This window comes from Raphanus sativus, chromosome 1 (genome assembly GCF_000801105.2).
Source record: "Raphanus sativus cultivar WK10039 chromosome 1, ASM80110v3, whole genome shotgun sequence".
Taxonomy (NCBI): domain Eukaryota; kingdom Viridiplantae; phylum Streptophyta; class Magnoliopsida; order Brassicales; family Brassicaceae; genus Raphanus; species Raphanus sativus.
The window spans coordinates 759804-780775 of NC_079511.1; the positions used below are offsets into that span (position 1 = coordinate 759804).

General features: G+C 35.6%; 4 protein-coding genes and 1 long non-coding RNA gene across 5 annotated transcripts; 4 read left to right on the forward strand and 1 right to left on the reverse strand.

Annotated features, from left to right (window-relative positions):
• Window positions 1-2313: 2313 nt before the first annotated feature.
• On the forward strand, window positions 2314-6582 carry LOC108862661 (1-aminocyclopropane-1-carboxylate synthase 2). Its single transcript, XM_018636871.2, has 4 exons — window positions 2314-2722; window positions 2853-2984; window positions 3961-4121; window positions 5214-6582. The coding sequence occupies exons 1-4, from the start codon at window positions 2543-2545 to the stop codon at window positions 6238-6240; spliced, it is 1500 nt and encodes a 499-aa protein (XP_018492373.1). The 5' UTR covers window positions 2314-2542; the 3' UTR covers window positions 6241-6582.
• Window positions 6583-9354: 2772 nt separating this feature from the next.
• LOC108847621 (heavy metal-associated isoprenylated plant protein 39) lies at window positions 9355-11473 on the reverse strand. Its single transcript, XM_018620948.2, has 3 exons — window positions 11203-11473; window positions 10722-10797; window positions 9355-9930 (listed from the first exon to the last, which is right to left on the reverse strand). The coding sequence occupies exons 1-3, from the start codon at window positions 11206-11208 to the stop codon at window positions 9479-9481; spliced, it is 534 nt and encodes a 177-aa protein (XP_018476450.1). The 5' UTR covers window positions 11209-11473; the 3' UTR covers window positions 9355-9478.
• A 785-nt stretch (window positions 11474-12258) lies between these two features.
• LOC130507950 (uncharacterized) lies at window positions 12259-14054 on the forward strand. The gene is made up of 2 exons (XR_008942595.1): window positions 12259-13375; window positions 13522-14054. It is a non-coding gene; the product is annotated as an uncharacterized LOC130507950 (long non-coding RNA).
• A 2109-nt stretch (window positions 14055-16163) lies between these two features.
• On the forward strand, window positions 16164-17561 carry LOC108808509 (uncharacterized protein At1g01500). Its single transcript, XM_018580642.2, has 2 exons — window positions 16164-16968; window positions 17078-17561. The coding sequence occupies exons 1-2, from the start codon at window positions 16270-16272 to the stop codon at window positions 17312-17314; spliced, it is 936 nt and encodes a 311-aa protein (XP_018436144.1). The 5' UTR covers window positions 16164-16269; the 3' UTR covers window positions 17315-17561.
• Window positions 17562-17879: 318 nt separating this feature from the next.
• On the forward strand, window positions 17880-20820 carry LOC108808501 (C-terminal binding protein AN). Its single transcript, XM_018580636.2, has 7 exons — window positions 17880-18528; window positions 18644-18809; window positions 18899-19029; window positions 19118-19891; window positions 20117-20164; window positions 20238-20351; window positions 20449-20820. Exons 1-7 carry the CDS (start codon window positions 17941-17943, stop codon window positions 20518-20520), a joined length of 1893 nt encoding a protein of 630 aa, XP_018436138.1. The 5' UTR covers window positions 17880-17940; the 3' UTR covers window positions 20521-20820.
• The last annotated feature ends 152 nt before the right edge of the window (window positions 20821-20972 follow it).

Here is a 20972-nt window from a genome sequence, read left to right on the forward strand (position 1 = left end):
CCCCCTTGTAATTGATTTTCCCAGCAGTGCGTGCTCTAGAAAAGTTTAAGACTCTTAATTTATTTATTGGACATAAATATAAGCAGAGGAAAAATCAGATTTTAATACTAAGTATCTTTAGTCCAAAGACATCAATAAACCAAGGTTAAGAAAAACCTTTGTGTTCTCTTTTCAAAAAAAGCCTGGTATAAATCTTGACATTTACACCAAAAAAAAAGAAAAACCTTTGTGTTCAAAGAAAACGATTATAAAATGAAAGAATTTTGACTTCTAAATAACACGAGGGGTCTGTTCACGTGGCCGTCTCGGGAAGAATTTGCGGCGTGAAGTGCAAGTAAAATCACATAGATAAGAAAGACTTAAGGGTCCAACACACCAATCTTATATCATATTATGCTGAATCGCTGATTATTTCCCTCGTATACAGTATAGTACTCTAAATATCAAATACGTATACGTATAGTAGTTAAATGCGATGATGAATCTAAATATATTTTGTATTAGGAGTACAAAATTAATTAAAAATCGATTATTATAATAAATTTATAACTTTTATGTAAAATGTGTAGTTCTTTATTTGTATTATATCAACAAGTAATTATTCGGGAAGGCAAAAATATTTACAATATTTATATTCAAACATATATTTACATTTTCTTACTAATATACATTGTTTTCAAGACGAACAAAAGTAAGTTAAGCACATATATTAAACGGAAAATAAGTAAACAAATTATCTCAGTTCAGAAAACAATTAACTAACTGAAAGATACGTAAATCTTAAATTTCAGTCTAGATAAACAGAGTCATATTTATAAAACGAGAGAATATATGCTTAGTAAGAATTAAAAAAAAAAGAATAAACGAATACCCAAATTCGACGACTACAACCACTTCTACAAACACCGTTAAATATTTTTTTATTAAAATAAGTGTTAACTCTCGCTCATGTATCTTTTTATACGAAATTCAAGTTAAGGACCCAAATTTCATAATCTGTTAACATTTCTGGTGGACTTGGTGGTTACTAACTTAAATCATCTGCTATAAAACATGTTTGAATTTAAATTCCACAATGCCATATTCGGCAGAAAATTATATTTAGGGAATGACTAGTTTTCTCGCTACCTCTTGCAAAAAAAGTTTTTACGATTGATAACAGTTGTTGGCGTTTTGAGACAATTATAAAAAATAATATAAATTATTTTAAAATGCATCTAATTTTTAAAGATCAAAAACTGATTTTTGTTAACGTTTATGGTTGCGGGCGATTGCAGAAAAATAATTTTTTTTAAAACAAAAATAAAAGTAAACTAAAAGTATTCAATAAAAATTTAATTTGAAATAATAAAAATTGTAAAATGTATACATGTTATATTTTAATTTATATTATAAAACTTTAAAACAAAAATATTTCTACAATTTTTAAAAATTTAATAGTATGATTTTATAAATATAATTTTATGTTTATTATAATATTTTGATTTTAAATATTTTTATAATTATATAAAATATAAATATTGTTAATTTATTATTTAATAGTTGTTGTATTTAGTAGTTAACCAGTTATAAAAGTTTCATAAACACATCATTTTTTAACCGATGTACTAATCGTATAAATTTCTAAAATATGTTTAAAATCAAAACTATCCGTATCCGGACAAACTTCCGCGACCAAAATCGCTGCTATAACACCAGTGAGGCGCTTAGTTAAATACCTCTTTGCGTCTTGGTCAAAACTTTGGAATTATGTAGTCGACGTAAGTACATGTGCATGTTACAGCCTTACAGGCCAATTGTTCATTACATAATTTAGAATGTGACAATTTTTTCTCTACTTTTGGGTTTGAATAATCAATCTTACACATGTTGTCATAACTTTCTTCTCTTTCTTTGTGCCATCAAAAAATTCCTCTCCACACTATTCTTCTCTAACTTACTTGCATGACTTTGTAGTCTTAAGAAGCTGCTTAGAAACAGCTTCGGTTTAACTCAGTACACTACACGTATAACTTGCACCACTGTTTCCCAATGGAATTTAATAATACAACGGAAACCATTGCGAAACTATTGAAATACGGCTACTTATGTATGTGTATCGTCTATCACATTCGAATATTATGTTTTTAAAATACTACTAGATGTTTTTTTCTCCCGGCAGATGTTTATTGTTTCGTAAAATACATATTGATCCGATAGCAAAAATACTGAAACTCAACCACTTTGGTTCATCGTAAAAAAATTACATTTTGTAAAAAGAAGATATATTTTGTTTTGGGTGGAGAATCTTCCTTGATTTTGATTGTTCTTTTTCGATTGTTTCATCAAATCCGAACTCTTTTTCTTTGGAGGGGGGACCCCATATCAACTTTATTTGGTCTCCTCGGGGTTTTCATATAACCTAGCTGGCTAGCTCCTATATATAAATCACATACTCATGCATCAATTAATACAAACACCACAAAGTCTGTAATAAGATCAATATTAGTAACAGAAGAAGAAGAAAAACTGCAAGAAAGAAGTCACAATTAAAAAAAAACAAATGGGTTCTCTGATGAAGGGTGGCGGTGTAAGCGGTGCGATTTTGTCGCGAATAGCGACTAACGACCAACACGGAGAAAACTCAGAGTATTTTGATGGATGGAAAGCTTACGACAAAGATCCTTTTCATCTGTCTCGTAATCCCCACGGGATTATCCAGATGGGTCTTGCAGAGAATCAGGTATATCCATGTGTATTACAAATAATAAACCATTAAAGCATTACAGATTCACGCACTTAAACCCTCGTGTATTAATAGTATGACGGCGTCATTGTCATCTAACCCAAATTTATTTCTATAAATTATTCAGCTTTGTTTAGACTTGATCAAAGATTGGATCAAAGAGAACCCAAAAGCTTCTGTTTGCACCCCTGAGGGTGTTCATCAATTTAGCGACATCGCTAACTTCCAAGACTATCATGGCCTTAGAGAGTTCAGACAGGTAGATAGACTTAACTAATAACTAGATTTTGACCCGCGCTTTGGAAGCGCGGAATATTTTACGATGAAAAATTTCACTAATAATTTAACAAATATTTTGGTAATTTTTAAAGAGTGTGTATTTAAAATATTTTTGCATTTAAATCAGTGTTTTTAAATTCAACCCGATTGTGATTATACCGGTTAATCCGGAGATCTGACAATTCAATTTAGGTTTTTAAAATATACATATTAAAAAAAAAATCACTAAAACCCGAGACTAACCGATTGAACTGATGGATGACCGATATGTAATCTAATTGGATTTAAATTGTAATAGTTTCATAATTTGTAATCTTATAATCCAAATTTTAAAGTTTATTATTTTGCAATTTATGAAATTATAACGTTTCTACAAAATTTAAAAAGAAAATGATATATATAAAATAACTAAGATTAATTATTGTATTGTTTGGAAACATTGATAGTAGTATAAAAATATATTGTTTGGAAACATTGATAGTAGTATAAAGAAATAAATATATTGTTTGGAAACATGGATAGTAGTATAAAGAAAGGAACATTAGTGATTTAATGTATGTTTAACTATAAAGTATAAATGTGTATTTAATTTAAAAACTTACAAAATAAATGTTAGGTCCAACAGAATGTTTCTGTTTTAATAAGATAGATTATATTTCATCATGTCTTATAAGTTAATATACGTACGTTACGCACCTTGGATATATCTGATTTTATTTTTTTTAGTTTACAAAAAAAAAACGTAAAAAAGTTTTTTTTTCAGTTTATTTCCCTGCTGTTAGTTTTAATTCGGGTTTGTCCATGGTTTATTCAGATATTGACAAAATAACCAGTTTGGACAAACATTTTATATAGGGTGGCATCTTGACATCAATATAGATATGGAATGCATAGGATAAAGAAAACTAACTTTGCTACTTTCGGTATTTTATTTAACCGAATTTTTCAAACTGAAGGCAATTGCACATTTCATGGGAAAAGCTAGAGGCGGAAGAGTAACGTTTGATCCGGAGAGGATAGTGATGAGCGGCGGTGCTACCGGAGCCAATGAAACAATTATGTTCTGCCTCGCCGATCCCGGCGATGTTTTTCTTGTTCCGTCTCCTTATTATGCCGCGTAAGTGTTTTCATATTTTGACAATAAATACTATTGAACATGTTAGAGTACGGTTTTATATGTTTTAAAATTTCGCTATTATCTTAGCTACGAAATTTCACTATTATCATAGTGGAAGTTAGCATCGAAACAACACAAAAGAATATTATATGTTCTATTTTAAGTGATAAAATTAAATCCTATATATTTTAATTTGACTGGAAATTGTTAAAATGATTATTTTGTGAAATAAGGAAAAAGTGCTATGATGATGGATAGTGTGAACGGGTTATAACTTATAAGAAAAGAAAGAAAAAAGTTAGGGCCAATTTCACTAATGTAACTCTCACATACTTTTGATTTTGGGTTAACAAATTTCAAATCAAAATGTGTTAATAGCATAAGTATCAAGTTTTGACTCTCTTTTCTACTTTTGAGTTTTGACACACGTGTAAGGTATTCAATTCAACTTGATGGTCTCCCTGTTCAAAAACGCGGCCGTCTAGGCGGCCGTCTGGGCGCTATTCGGTGGGTGGCCGCGGTGAGTTGGGCCAAATCGGTGAATCCAGGCGTTGACCCGCGTTTGACCGCCTAATTCCCGCGTTGACCGCCTAATTCCCGCCTAATCCCGCGTTGACCGCCTAAGTTTTTTTTTTTTTTTTTTTTTTTTTTTAAGCTGAAATACGATTGATTATTTTTATTCATTATTAACAGATTTGTATAATTATTGATTACTAAATAGTTACAATTAGTTATCTAACCCAAAACAAACACATATATACTACATTAGGGATTTTCTCGTATCAAACACGCCCAAATCTAAATGTTCGATAAATTGAAAGGAGATCGTTTCAAAAAATTATCTAAAAAAGTTATAATTATGTATAAGAATTTGTGTCATCATATTTAAAATTAACTAAACATATTATAAATATATTAAATTGTATTTAAAACTAGGCCCCGCGTAATCTCCGAGTACTCCCCGATTTTTCGGTAACTCGCTAGGCCCGGACTCGCCGCCCGACTAGCGCCTAGCGCAGTTTAGAACAGGGTCATGGTCTTGATACAACGAGTAAGCTCACAGACAATCATTAAAATCTTTTTCTTTTACAGATTTGATAGAGACTTGAGGTGGCGTACAGGTGTCGAGATAGTCCCGGTTCACTGTTCCAGCTCCAACAACTTCAAATTAAACGTCGAGGCCGTGGAATGGGCTTACAAAAAAGCTCTGGAGTCCAACAAAAATGTCAAAGGCCTACTCTTCACCAACCCATCAAATCCACTCGGTACAATCTTAGACAAGGACACACTTATGAACATAGTCCGATTTGTCACAAGAAAGAACATTCACCTAGTCGTTGACGAAATCTACGCTGCCACCGTCTTCGCTGGAGAAAATTTTGTGAGCGTCGCTGAGGTGGTCAAAGATTTAGGTGACTCTGAAGTCAACGCTGACTTGATTCACATTGTTTATAGTCTCTCCAAAGACATGGGACTTCCCGGTTTTAGAGTTGGTATAGTGTATTCTTACAACGACTTGGTCGTGTCATGCGCAAGAAAGATGTCGAGTTTCGGACTGGTTTCGTCTCAGACACAGCTCATGCTTGCTTCGATGTTGTCAGATGATCAGTTCGTGGATAATTTCCTTATGGAAAGTTCGAGAAGGCTAGGGATAAGGCATGATGCTTTAACCTTAGGGCTCAAGAAAGCAGGTATTACTTGTTTGATAAGCACTGCAGGCTTATTTGTGTGGATGGATCTGAGACATCTACTAAGAAACCGTAACTCGTTTAAATCTGAGATCGAGCTTTGGCATATAATCATCAACAAAGTGAAGCTCAATGTTTCACCAGGCTCTTCCTTCCAATGCACGGAACCTGGGTGGTTTAGGGTTTGTTTTGCCAACATGGACGATGATACTCTTCATGTGGCGCTTCGACGGATCCAAGATTTCATGTCTAAGAATAGCAACAAGGTCGCTGAGAAAGCATCGAATAATGATCAGATCATTCAGAACAACAATGCTAAAAAGCAGAAATGGAAGCAGAGCAATCTCCGCCTAAGTTTCCGACGACTTTACGAGGATGGACTCTCCTCGCCCGGTATAATGTCACCACATTCACCTCTTCTCCGAACATGAAACAATAAGGTTGGACGCTTGAGCAATTGGATGAACTAGTCACCTCAAGTGTTAATTGATCTTTAATTAGTAAGTCGTTAAGCTTATGTTTTTTTCTTATTGTAAAAATTTGAATCATTCAACTTCAACACTAGGGTTGATTTTGACTACAAGCTTTTTTTCTGGGGTCAAATGGTAACTTTTAAGATTTGTGTGGTTAGTTTCTTTCTGTCTTTTTTTCTCACTCAGGATTTGATCCATGGATTATCCTGGTGGTGCTGGTGTGTAGTAGTTGTCCTTTTGGAAGGTTTTCTTTAATTGTTGTGTGTAATAAATGAAATATTATACTTTCATAATCTATAATTGGAAACTACAGTTTATTAGTTGGGGAAGTTGAAATGTACGTAATGGAGAATTTGTTAATTATTCGATTTTTCTAGGACCATGTTTAGTTGTTCGCCCAATACATCACACATGCATGCCACCATGCCTATTTCTATTAAAAATAATTATTAAATGTACTTAATGTTGAACAAATTACTATGTAATTGTGCCTTGGCCAATAATATGGTGGGTGCTGAAAGTTTCATCATCATCAGTAATTTAGCTGCACCATACATGATAGAACCCAAATTATTAAATCGTTACAAAGTGACAAATTTGCTAAGAACGTTCAGCTATCAAACATGATGACATCTCTAGTGTTATGAATCGTCAGCTCTCTTTTTTTTTTTTTTTTTTTTTTTGCTATTGATGAATCGTCAGCTTGAGTGAAACAAAAAATATGATTCAGTCTTTTTTGATAAAACTGTTATCTATTAGTTTCGATTTCATTAATCTCAGATTAAGAAAGCTATTAAGCTGACGAAACCATATTTATATCACAAATATGTGTGTTGTCTTTATTTATAGGCTCTTAACACTTGGTAGGTAACCGGTGAAGATAGGACGTGCGTTGGACCGCTCTTGGTTGATTTGATACCGTGATACACGTCTCAATCGAACGAATGAAATTTCAAAATGACAACCCGGGCGGAGGTCTGATACACCAACTTCATCAACTACATAGTAGGAAAAGTGTAATAAATTACTTTATTATTGATCACACAAAGTTTTTTTCGAGTAATAATCAAAATAAAATTATAAGACAAACCAAGACTTGATCTACCATATGCTCATTGGTGTCGCTGTTGTGTCATCACCCAAGTTCTCGCTATAGTGCATAATTTTCTTAAGTTTTATATATGACAAAAATCAAATTCGACATTTTTGGTAAATGAATTCAATCCTTTTCGTATAGAATTATATGTATCTATATAAGTGTAGGTATATGTCTGTCCATTTACAAATTATAATCATCAATATTATTTTACGGGAGATAACAACGTAATATGTTTATTTGTTTCGTAGAAATACTGACACGGGCATACATTTCTAATTTCTTTTTCTTTTGTAATGAATAATTCTTTTTGGATTCACGAGAGTTACTTTGTCATGTATTCTGCTTTAACCCGTAATAATATACAGGAACAATAATAATAAAACAGCGGAAGTTTTTATTTGATTTTCACATGCACATTTTAGGTGGCTACCAACCCAAAAGCTTTCACATTTGCATTTGGTTTCAAGCTGGGTCAACTTGATCTATGACATTTATAATATTTTTGGCTATGTGAAGACATGTTATTCAATCTATTGAAAATGTCGTCAAATTTTAGGTGTTGTTAGAAATAAAGAGTCAAATCTTTAAATTTGATTGAAATAAAAGTAAATTTTAAGACAAAATAATCTAAAATCGTATCTTTTTTTTACATTTCTAAAAGTGACTCATCAGATGGTCATGAAGGCTGCCTTTGGCTTCGTGCAAAACAGAAGTAATAAATTAACAGAATGATTACATCATATTTACCGTAAATGTCATAAGAGCACCATTGAAATCCTTAAAAAAATGTTTTTTTTTAATTTTTAAATTATTTTTTTTCTTTTTCAAATTAAGAGAAAAGAAGTATCGACCTATCGTGAACCACCACATGTTATGGGGACAGTGAAAAGATTCATTAAAAAGAATCATTATTTAGGAATTTTTAAAATTGCATCCTTAACTTTTGGTGAAATCCACTAATTAATTGTTTTTTTTTTAATTCTCCCTTAGAGATTGATGTTACAGATGCTCTAAACCGCCCAACAACATCTATATATGCACCTAAACTTACACCCATAATATAATGGCTCCAATACATATTTTATGTTTTGCATATCTAATAGTTATTAAAAAATAATTGTTAAGAGATTTGTGAATTACCAGAATTGAAAAGGTTCGCAAAGAATCAAACTAGAAACACAAACGAATATTTGATTTTTTTTTTGAAGAATGTTAAATCTATTCACTCAGCAATATTCTTCCAAAAAAAAAAATCCAATATTCATTCATATTTCTAGTTTGATTTTTGGGGTTGTAAGCTTTTTTAATTTTAAAGGAAGATTGGATTTTAACAGAAGTGCAATATTAAGGCTGCAACTGAATTGCACATATTTTTGGAATTGGATGCTTTGGAATGATAAATTCCACTAATTCCATAAAAAATTATCAGTTAATAGTGAATGGAATGAAATGCTCATTCCATCAATTATTAAAAAAAAAATACAAAGAAAACCATTCCATAATAATTTTGTCAAAAAATAAATGGAATGAATCTATTTCATTCCTCTCTATTCCATTTATTCCTTTTTTGATTCGCTATTTACAGTCTAACTATATCGTGGAAAAGAAAGGGATCAGATGAGCCAACATGGAAAAAGCTAATAGCTTAGAAGAAAAGTACCCAATAAGTTTGTTGCCATGACCGTTAGTGATTTTGCGTAGTTATGTAACGGATAAAACATATATTCGAAATTTCGTCATTCCATGAGATATTAATAAATTATATATACACATAGAAGCACTCTTGTAATTAGTATTTCACAACTAAAATGCGTTAACACCATCCTACTGTATATATGTATACAAAAGTTCCCTTCAAAGTCCAAACAAACAAATAAACAATAGAAATTATAGTAATCTCCAACGATATATACACAAACCAAATCATCGAAATAAAAACTTTTTTCGGAAACATGAACCTAACATATCCGATCTAATCCTAATCGGCATATCTTAGTCTAAGATATATCCTCTATTTCTTATTCTTCTTCCTCAGTATAGATCGGTCCATCTTTTCACATTTTTTTCACCCAAATTGTATTATATTATACATGTTTTTCAACATATAACGCAAGCGTTAGGGTTTTCTTCAATGCTTTGGGCGTAGTAATACGTTGTTAGATGAGGATTATATGCTTTATACGCCTTTACAAGCTCCAACACATGATCTGGTGGTGGTAGTTGAGGCTGTGGCTGCGGTTGTGGTTGATCTTTCTTCTCTCCTTCCTTCTTGTCGCCACCTTCCTTCTTCTCTTCTTCCTTCTTCGGAGCCTCTCCGCCCTTTTTACCTTCTTCCTTTGGAGCTTCTCCTTCTTTCTTCGGCTGCTCGCCTCCACCTTCCTTTTTTGGCTCCTCCTTCTTCTCTTTTTCCGGCTCCTTTGCAGGTCCCACCAATATGATATCAGTCGTCGGCCAGTACTTCCTTAGCTTACTGACTACATTCACCGGATCAACAGTTCCAATCACCGTTAACTTCTTCTCCTTCATGTCCATTGCAATCGAATCGATACCTATTAAAAATAAGATGAAAGTTACCATCATTTTTCTTAAAGCTATTTAAATTCTTTTCCCTATTCATATAAGTCACCGCATTTTAGAGACAATACCGATAAGTAAAGTAAAATACTGTGGTTTTTTTTTTTTTTTTTTTTTGTAAAACATTCTTCATTAATAAACTGATACGGTTACATGGACAAAGCAACATCTAGCAAACAATGTGCGATCCTTTTCGAAAAAGCAAGAACAAAGCAAAATAAAGATAGAGACACAAACTTTGCAAGTTTGATAAAGTGTCCAAGTTCATCAAAGGAGCCACTAGCAAATAATCTCATGGAGAAAATACTGTGGATTAAACAAACAAGAAATACTTGACATTTTATTATAATTGATGGGCACATTCAATGAAAGCTATAGTGGCCCTAGATGTGACTTTGTTCCAAATCTTAAAGCAATGGGTTTCACAAATACAATTATTGAAATATGGCGCAACTTTTTACCGTGCCGTCACTGTTGAAAAAAAGGAGACACCTCTGTCAGAACAGCTCGTGATTGTTGAAAGAAAATTTATATATAGAAACAATTTTCTTGTTTATACGTGTACCCCACCAAACAAATAAGAAACTGAACCGGACCAAATTGACCGGAAACCAGTGGTTTAATAGTTTGCTTAGAATCATAAGTGAACTATTTTTCTAAAAAGTGATAACTATACATAAAGAGATCTGTAATGTGTACCCTAACAATTTGTTTTCTAGGAAGATGCCGAGAACAAAAAAAAAGAAAATTTGATGAGGATGATTACCTGGGAGAGTAGAAACTGTTTTAAGGGCCTTTTGTTTGGCCTTATCATCATGCAGATCCAGCTTTAACACGATTTTCTGCACAAGTATTACAAAAGACCGACAGATTCTATGAGATTCAGTGAAATATATAGCTAAAGTGACGTGAGCACAGATATGAGCTAACTAATCTTCTGTCTTTAGGTATTCTCTCAGGAAGCTTACAGATCATGCAAATAACTAAAAGACATTGAATCGGCAAGAATAACTCAGAGAATCAAAAAGGAACAAAACACACAGATTTGAAGGTTTAAAAGAAAATACTTAAAACACTACTGATGTGTGGTATACACATACGCACAGTGACATGCATGCGTATGTGTGTGTGAACATAGTAAAAATGAACAAGGATCTACAACCCATTTTCTTATAGAAATTCAAGTACTAGGAATCAAATCTTGCATACGTGTACAGAAAGAGAGAGAGAGAGAATACGAGATGAACCTTCATTGCTCTGTTTTCTTTTTTTTCTCGGATTGTACTTTTGTTTGGAGAGAGAGAAATGCGAAAGAAGATTGTCTCTGAGTTAGAGAAAACTGAGGATGAGAAGAGGAATGAAATAATAGGAAACTTTTGAAGATGATAAGAGAGATTGGACACTGATCTTTTTTATTACGAAAAAAGAATCCCAAATCCTGACAACCACGGGAGATTAAGAGAGAGAGAGAGATGCATGCAGAGAGAAAGAGTGTCTCAATAATAATGAATTGAATGAATGGTACGAGAGGGACGAAGAGATCTTCTTTTCGGGCCATCTCATGCGCGTGAGATAAGGCGCGTGTCAAGATTACGTCTTCGAGTGCTGCTCAACGTCATTTACTTTCCGTCCTTTGGTTTTTGTTGTTTCCATTTTCTGACCCTTTGAAAGGAATTGAAATTTATTTCTGATCTTATCCACGTCATTTTCCTTTTTATATTATAAACCAATTCCTAACCAGAAATTTTATAATATACTCCTTTTGTTAATATTAGTATATTTTATTTTAATTCATTTGCCTTTTTTTGTTAATATAGTAGGAGCATATTTTAATTTATGTATTTTTCTTTTTGGACGAGAATAAATTTATACTGTTTGTCCTTTCTATGAAATGGTGCCGAGAGACATGTTGCAATATCCAATAAGGTTGTTGGTTGTTTTTTCAGTTTTTTTTCCTTGGTAAATACTTATGTAATCGATGAAACAAAAAAGAACTTCTTTTTGATAATGTATTTTATCACAATAGCCCTCTTTGGATCTATGTCTAAATCTACAACTCAATGGTTGTTCTTTTCGGTTTTTTGCATGGTAAATATGTAAAGGAGGAAACAAAAAACTTTTGTTATGTATTTTATCACTAAACTTGTCAATACCCCTCTTTGAATTCATGTCTAAATCTACGATTCTATGATTGATTTTTTATATTAAATATAGCGTATATATTTCAAAAAAAATATCTAATAATTGAGTCCTCACTATCCCACCACCAGTTTACCAGTTCTACACGAATTCGATTCCCCAAACAAAGACAAATAGTATTGCCACAGCTGAAGAGAATATAATAAAATAATACAGAGACTATATGCGTAGTGGGAAACAGCTACAATTCCACGTGTTTGCCCACGTAAAATGATTTAATTTCTCTTCCGAATATTTTACGTCCACGAAATATACAGATATAGGTTTTATATTTTTCGACAATTCTAACAAAAATAGTAGTATTGGACTGTCTTGGTCACGCGTTGGCACACGCAGTAACTGCGGCTTTAGGAAACGAGACGTGATTAGAGTGGGATATGGATTATTTAAAAAGGCGGCTTCTAATGAATTAAAGGACTTAAATCTTAGCATCTATGGGATGCTTCCATCTTCAGCTTTTGATTTAGACCGTCGATTGCTGGTCCTAGGAGGACTTTTGCATAACAATTAACCAAGAGTAAACACATTTTGACGTATATTAGTATATTCAGTTATAGCAAACTTTCGACGAAAAGATAATTCTACAGACAAATGCACTTTGCTTTATGGTTTGACCAAATTTAAATCTTCTGTGGATCTTTTAAATAGCTGTACTTACAGCCGCTAGTAATGGTTTTGCTAGTTTTAGACATTATACGTGTATACGACGTTAAAAAGTCTAGCTCGTTACATTTTAGTTTACCCCCTTTACTAATCTCAGAAATGACGTCGTGCTACTTAGTGATCCGATAAGAGCAGCATTAACGCTGTATCTTAGAAGAACTCTTAGTGTAATTGTGATTTAAAGAAAAAGAAAAAATGGAATTACCACAAGAGGTGCCTCTTACTTAAGAGTTGGAAGAGCTGTGTCTTAGAGGACAGGTGTCGCTATGAAAGAAAAAACAGAAGTCTTTCCTCTCTTCGTCTGTATATCTTCCTCGCCATCTCTCTCCCTATAGCCTATAACGGACCTCTCCTTCCTCAGATCATATGCTCCGGCGTTGTTTCTTACAACAAACTAAAGAATAAAGATCGTGGCTTTGATGAATCTGAAGCTAATGAGTATCGAGACCAGAAGAAAGACAAGGACTTTGAGAATTTCGTGGGGTTGCAGCTTGGTGGTGACGGACGCGGAGTAGGTGGGTGGATATTGTGACGAAGTACCTCCAAGCGAAATCATTGGTTCGTTTTCTTTTCTCTCTTAGTTGATTCTTGTTGTTGCTCTGCTCATGTTATCAAAGCTCAAAACTTTATTAAACAAAGTTCTCAGCTTTGGATGTGAATGAACTGTTTCCTGCTTATTAGAGTTTCTTGTTTTGAAGAATCAGTCTCTTAGCCCTTTTGGTAGATTCACCTGCAAAACAAGACTCAGATTGGGAATTTCAATGCCCCGATCTACCTGCAAAACAAGACTCATATTGGGAAAATAGATGTAATCAATCTCAATCTCAATCTCAAAACTTTTACTTGCAATGGCCTTGGGATGAAGAAATTTCTTTGGTGAATCGCAGAACTTTTAAGTTAGGTGATATGTATAGCCTTTGTACGTTGAGTTAGAGACATCAGCCTTTGTAGCAGGGTTTGAGTATTGATCATAGTCTGAGAGCAAGAGAAACCATCAATTTTTAGGTTCTCTGCTTCCACAAGTTTTCATTTCTTTGTTTTTAGGTTCTATGCTTCCAAAAAATTTTCATTTCCTTGTTCTCTTGTTCTTTGTTATATGGAAAGATTAGAAACTTGTGTTGAAATGTCAATCGTCAAGTTCTAACCTAGTGCAGCATCAACGTCCATTATAAAATGTTGTATTACCAGAAACTTGTATAAATGATATGGATAATGAAAATGTATTCACAAGATCAAATGTTTCTTCTCAAGTTCTTTCATTTTTTTTAAAAACCTTTACTTAAGAAACTTGCAATGGAGGATACAAATTTAGGTGTCTCTTAGCTAAAATTCTTAACACAAATTTATTATTAAACAAGTGATTAAGAGACATTAATGGACTCTAGGGATAAAGATGCTCTAAGACTTTTTAAATATATATGGAAATACATAGAAGGACATTAGATAAAAACGGAGAGTATAGTTTCCTTAACTGTTTATGTAATATAACAACGATATTAATGCAGTACATAACTGAAGACTATACATTAAGGCAAAACAAAATATGTCGTCAGTTAGTTAAATTTAAAAGCATTACTATAAGGTTTCTTACTATAATCCAGCGTCAGCGCGAATCCTGATCACGAATTAAATGTTGATTAAAAGTTACGAAATAGATTAGTTTAGTTCAACCGAAACTAACAAATGCGAATCTAAAATACGGTCAACATCACACCGCATAGGCGCATAATACAAAACAAGTCAAGTAAAACCAACTACGTATACCTCCGACACGGATCTTAAGTTACGGACATACACATGAACTGCAAATCTCTAATAATGTAAAACGTAATTAATATTGATGCCTTGTGAATCTCATTTAATTTGAACTTTGTCACTAAGTTTGCCTACTAAACCTGATGGTGAAGTGACAAGCTCCAGTCCTTTCCGTGTTAGCAAAAGAGGAGAAAGAAGAAAACATTTACAACCGGCCTATAAATATATATCCAAAGCTGGTCAGATTTATCCGACAAGATCTGAGATTGAACGGTGTGTAATCTCCTAATGCTATAAGCTTCAACGACTCATAATTTTTCGTTCTAAAATTATAGGAAAGTACGTCTAGGGCAGAATATAATTGCTAAGCATTTTCTAAAAAAGAAGAATATAATTGCTGTGATTAAAAAAGGATTTGAGGTACGGTCAATGACCCAAATGAGTAGAATGAGATTGCTTTTTTTTGTGAATCATTATACAGTATATTATTATTATTATTATTATTATTATTATTATTATTATTATTATTATTATTATGAGGTTGCTTTATTATATTCTCTCCGTTTTCTTTTATAAGTCGTTTTAGATGATTTTTTTTGTTCCAAATTATATGACGTTTTCAGTTTTCTATGTAAATTTTATTAACAGTTAATGTTGTATGACCAATGATAATATGTTTTCTATTTTTTCATTGGTTGATTTGTAACTGTGTAAATAATTAATGATGTTTTTATTTAGAAAATATAAGAAATTTATGTTTTTTCTTAATCTATGTGCAAGATTCTAAAACGACTTATAAAAAAAGAAAACTGAGGGAGTATTACATTAGGTTTGCAGATATAAAACGTGACCTTATCTTGAAAAAAACAGCCATATCATTAACTTTTGGCAAATGAAACGCATTATAAGCCAGTGAGGCACGCATTAGTATATAGTATGTTTAGTAGACGCGGAAACATCATCACTCACAAAGTTGTATCATGCATTTGCGCTCGAAAAATGCCTAAAATTTGTATAATATCGGTCTAACTAGCCACGCATATATATATATATATATATACACACACACTTAGTGTACTATCAGCAACTGGAATTATACACTCTTTGTTAACAGATTGCTAGTATGAATATACGGCCATACCGTTTTAATACAGATTATCATTAAGATAAACAAAATTGATAAACGTACTTTGTTATAGAATTTAAATACATACGAAAACACTAACTACACTGATTACACTACAAAAAAACAGTAGTACGACACTCCATGCTTAATGTTTGAGTTTACTAGGATTATTTTAACGTGCAGATCACGAATTATTAAAAGATCATCATGGATCGTAGGGATTGATAGCATTTGGCGAGGCCCAAATCCAAACTTGTAGAAAAACGAAACTGTGGCCCAGTTATCACACAATTTAGCATTCAAAAGAAACAAAAAAAAAAGAACTGACACACGTGCGTGTGTAGAGAAATTTATCTTGTCGGTTTCTCCATTGACCATCGCTCCGTTTTTACCGCGTCTTCAAACAAAACAAAAAACTATAATTTTGACCCTTTTTTTTACCTTGAAAAATATCTCAAACCCCAAAAACCTAACCTCAAACGAAAACGACAAAAAAATATCTCTCATTCATTCTCTCTCTCTCTCTGGTAATCGGAGGCCAAATTTGCGAAATTGGAATAGACTCTTGTCGATGATATCGAGGGATCATCATCATCATCATCATCATCATCCGGATCCTCTGGCTACAGCCAAATCGTACGACATGAGAACCTCGGCGGTTGCGCCGTCGTCGGCATCAATCCCGTTGACGCAATCGTCGTCGTGGCTGGAGGTGCGTCTGTTCTACGTCCGCATCGCCCCCTGCGTCGTGGAGAACGTGCCTGACTTTCTCACCCTCCGTCACCCTCGGCGCGAGACGGGCGCTTCCCTCGAGGTAAACGGCGCTCGAGTTCCCCCCTCGCAGACGGCGTCTCTCAAACTCAGACGCGACAGAGTGGACAGGGAGTCGTCGGAGGTGACATACGTGAGCACGGAGGCGGTGCGCGTGACGGGATGCGTGGAGTTGGAGGTTTACGATAAGGAGGAGATGGTGCTGTGCGGGAATCTGGATAGGATCGAAGGTGCGTGGAATAGTAAGACTGGATGGGGCATGGATTGTTACATGGCTATGGGATCTTTTTTCAGGCCGAAGCTAGGCGTTGCGTCTCCCTCCGTTGAGGTTTATATTGCTGGTTGCTGTGGTGCTCTTCCCGTCATCTTGACTAAGACCATTCAGGCGAGTCCCAGGAGGAAGGTGCCCAGGCACGTCACACTCCACGCTATCCCTGAGGAGGAGCAAGACATTGTTACCACTGCTGATCAATTCGCCAGCCAACACAAACTACCACAGGTAGATTGATTGATGATTAATGAATGTTGTTGCAGCCAGATATTCATTCCGTGATTAACATCACTGGAATAGATTACTTCTTACCTTTGTTTCTCGTTTGGTGCTGCAGAACATGGAGTCAGAAGTTGATGAGTACGAGGATGAGTCTGAAATGAAAATGGGACACATGTACTACCCTCAAGGGATGTACGTGGATGAGGATGGTCAACTCTCATGGTTCAATGCTGGTGTCAGAGTTGGAGTTGGGATAGGTCTTGGGATGTGCCTCGGCGTAGGCATTGGAGTTGGATTGCTCATGCGTTCATATCAAGCTACTACTAGTAACCTTCGTAGGAGGTTCTTCTGATCCATCTTGACATGTATGAATGAATGAACGGTGGGAACTATGAATGATTTGATTTCCGCAGTGGAGTGGAGTGGAGGGAGCAAGCAAGAAGAAAAAAAACTGGAGATAGAATTTTGGTAGATAGAGCTGTATAGAGAGACTTGTTTTCGTTTTTCATCGCTTATACGGCTTTGTTCATATAACATACAAGTGAGTGTTCCCGTCTTTGTCTTGAGTCAACAAAAGTGCTTTTGTTTTTGTTCAAGTATATGCTTGCTTGCTTGCTTCTGTGTAGAAGAAAAAGAGATGTCGTGTTGTTGTCGCTGCCACAAGCTGGAGCTTGTGTGTTTGTTCCTGGTCGTGAAGAAATAATAGTATGACGTAGGAGGAAGTGTACATGTGTAGTTGTGTAATTTACTTGGAGCGGCGTCGTATCACGGCATTTAGATTCGGACCAAATAGTATATATGCTCCTCGTGAATTTAAAAAAGAAATATATGTAATGAGATGATACCTTTAAAAATTATTAATAAATTCAATTTTAAGCCCCTGTATTGTTGCGAATTTACAACATTGAACCCCTAATTCCCAAAATTTGAAGATGTCATTTACTCCTCGGGAGGAGTAAGCGAGAAGAAGAGAAGCAGATGAGCAAGATCCGTCCTTCTGCTACAATGTCACATCGTGGACAGCCGTCACCGGCGACTCCCCTCGTCGTCACACTCAACTGCGTCGAGGATTGCGCGCTCGAGCAGGACTCACTCGCCGGCGTTGCTGGTGTCGAATACGTCCCTCTCAGCCGCATCGCCGACGGTAAGATCGAGTCCGCCACCGCCGTCCTCCTCCATTCCCTCGCTTACCTTCCGCGTGCAGCTCAGCGCCGCCTCCGTCCTCACCAGCTCATTCTGTGCCTCGGCTCTGCCGATCGCGCCGTCGATTCGACTCTCGCCGCCGACCTAGGTCTCCGTCTCGTCCATGTCGACACTTCCAGAGCTGAGGAAATCGCGGACACAGTCATGGCGCTCATCCTTGGACTCCTCCGGCGGACGCACTTGCTATCGAGACACGCGCTATCGGCTTCGGGATGGCTAGGATCGCTTCAGCCGCTTTGCAGGGGAATGAGAAGGTGCCGTGGTATGGTTTTGGGGATAATCGGCAGATCTGTGTCCGCTAGGTATTTGGCGAGCAGGAGCTTGGCTTTCAAGATGACTGTGCTCTACTTTGATCTCCCTCAGGTCTCTCTCTCTCTCTCTCTCTTGAGCTGTGGGTTCAACTTCTTCTACATGCTTTTTAGATGTTTATCATTTGAGTTGGATGTTTCCATAAATTGTTGTGTTTGCATCTGTCAAGGGAGACGAAGAACGAATCAGGCCCTCCAGGTTCCCACGTGCTGCCCGAAGAATGGATACATTGAATGATCTACTTGCAGCTAGTGATGTCATTTCCCTTCACTGTGCCTTAACTGACAACACCCTTCAGATACTCAACGCTGACTGTTTGCAGCATATCAAACCTGGTATCATCCATCTCTCTTGTCTCCTCTTCACTCGAATGAAATTTTTTTAGATTGAAGATGATATAAACTTTGGTTTTTTATTACGTTAGGGGCTTTTCTTGTGAATACTGGAAGCTGCCAGCTACTGGATGATTGTGCTGTGAAACAACTTCTAATTGATGGTACCATAGCTGGTTGCGCCATTGATGGTGCCGAAGGTCCTCAATGGATGGAAGCATGGGTATGGATTTCTTTTCCATTTGTGTTTTTGCTCCCTATGCTCTTATCAAATCCAGCCATTCATTGTATCTTGGTTTTGAATTTTGCAGGTGAAGGAAATGCCGAATGTGCTAATCCTACCTCGTAGTGCAGATTACAGTGAGGAAGTATGGATGGAGATTAGAGAAAAGGCCATCTCTATCTTGCATTCATTTTTCTTAGATGGTGTTATACCAACCAACACTGTTTCTGATGAGGAACTTGAAGCAAGTGATGAAGATGATGAACAAGTATCACCCATCAGCAGACATGACAAATTAGCACTAGTGGAATCCACCAGTAGGCAACAGGGACAAAGTACTCTCACCAGCACCGACATCGTTCCTATAGAGGCTAGTGAGTTTAAGGAATCTCTGAGCCCTGTTCAAAACACTGCCATGAAACCTGAAGTAAGACGCAGCAGATCCGGTAAGAAAGCCAAAAAGAGGCATTCACAGCAAAAGCACATGCAAAGAGCGGAGGGTTCCTCAGGACTACATGAAGAAGAAAGTAGTACTTCACGAAGAGATGATATTGCTATGAGTGACAGTGAAGAAGTACTAAGTTCCAGTTCTAGATGTGTTTCCCCTGAGGATTCAAGAAGCAGGAAAACACCACTTGAAGTGATGCATCAAAACCAGCTTGTAAGGTCAAGCAAGAAGTTCATTGGAAACGCAAGTGAACTGCTGAAAGATGGATATGTAATAGCCATGTATGCAAAAGACCTCTCGGGTCTGCATGTTTCAAGGCAAAGAACGAAAAACGGTGGTTGGTTCCTCGATACTTTGTCAAATGTGTCCAAACGGGATCCGGCTGCACAATTCATTATCGCATACAGAAACAAGGTAAACTTGTTTTTCCTCTTCCCTTGTTATTTTCCTTTGCTTGCAATGCCAGAGTGAAGTTGAAAGTTGTTGGATACTATCAATGGAGAAGCTGGGTGAACAGAAAATGGCTCTTGTAGTTGTGTAGTTGGATTGAGCGGCATCTCATTGATTAGAAAAGTTATTTATATAATATATATATGAATGGCTAATTGGTACTGGTGGATGAAATTGTTTGTTCTCCAGGACACTGTGGGTCTGAGATCATTTGCTGCGGGTGGGAAGTTATTGCAGGTACCTCTTTTACATTACTCAGTCAAGTGGTAAGTCAAAGTTTGGAAAGCTGTATAACTCGGGTTGTATGCAGATCAATAGAAGAATGGAGTTTGTGTTTGCGAGCCACAGTTTTGACGTGTGGGAGAGTTGGACTCTAGAAGGTTCTTTGGACGAATGCAGGCTTGTCAACTGCAGGAATTCTTCTGTAAGTCTCTCTGTCACACACCCCCGCAAACAATTCATAATGGAAAAAACCATGTTTGTTTGTTTGTATGTGTAAATGGTTAAAACAATGTTTGCAGGCGAGTTTGGACGTGCGTGTGGAGATTCTGGCGATAGTAGGAGACGATGGCGTCACACGTTGGATCGATTGAGAAAAACAAAAGAGAGAGAAGAAACCAGAGTTTTCTTCTTCTTTTGTGAGTTTCTCTTCTATGTTTTCTTTTCACTTACGTTTTGTAGGATTTACATTTTTGTTGTTTACGATCGGTGGTGTTGTCTTGTCTGATTCGTATCGACCAACCTTATTACATATTTTTTTCATCTGTAATATGTGTGTGTATTTGTTTCTAACCTCTTTTTTTTTTTATTCGGTTTGTGGAAATATCCGATAAGCTAAGATTCTGATTGATGTTTGTTTTTGAAGCTAAAAAGGTGTATGTGTTGTTTGTTTAGTGTGTTAGAATCTAGAATTAGATGTTTATGCTGCGTTTGTGTTACCAGAAAGAAGAAACCACCTGATGACTGATTTGAAAGTTTGAACTACAGCCACAAAATGAAAAACTGTGTGTTACGAGGCACGGCAACAATCAGTTTCCGCGCCGAA

Coding starts and splice junctions, on each gene's coding strand:
- LOC108847621 (XM_018620948.2), bottom strand. Junction 9,931..10,721: donor AACAGTTTCTACTCTCCCAG/GTAATCATCCTC, acceptor TATTTTTAATAG/GTATCGATTCGATTGCAATG.
- LOC108862661 (XM_018636871.2), top strand. CDS start 2,543: ATGGGTTCTCTGATGAAGGGTGGCGGTGTAAGCGGTGCGATTTTGTCG. Junction 2,985..3,960: donor GCCTTAGAGAGTTCAGACAG/GTAGATAGACTT, acceptor TTCAAACTGAAG/GCAATTGCACATTTCATGGG. Junction 4,122..5,213: donor CCGTCTCCTTATTATGCCGC/GTAAGTGTTTTC, acceptor TTTCTTTTACAG/ATTTGATAGAGACTTGAGGT.
- LOC108808501 (XM_018580636.2), top strand. CDS start 17,941: ATGAGCAAGATCCGTCCTTCTGCTACAATGTCACATCGTGGACAGCCG. Junction 18,810..18,898: donor TTTGCAGCATATCAAACCTG/GTATCATCCATC, acceptor TTATTACGTTAG/GGGCTTTTCTTGTGAATACT. Junction 20,352..20,448: donor TCAACTGCAGGAATTCTTCT/GTAAGTCTCTCT, acceptor CAATGTTTGCAG/GCGAGTTTGGACGTGCGTGT.
- LOC108808509 (XM_018580642.2), top strand. CDS start 16,270: ATGATATCGAGGGATCATCATCATCATCATCATCATCATCCGGATCCT. Junction 16,969..17,077: donor GCCAACACAAACTACCACAG/GTAGATTGATTG, acceptor TTGGTGCTGCAG/AACATGGAGTCAGAAGTTGA.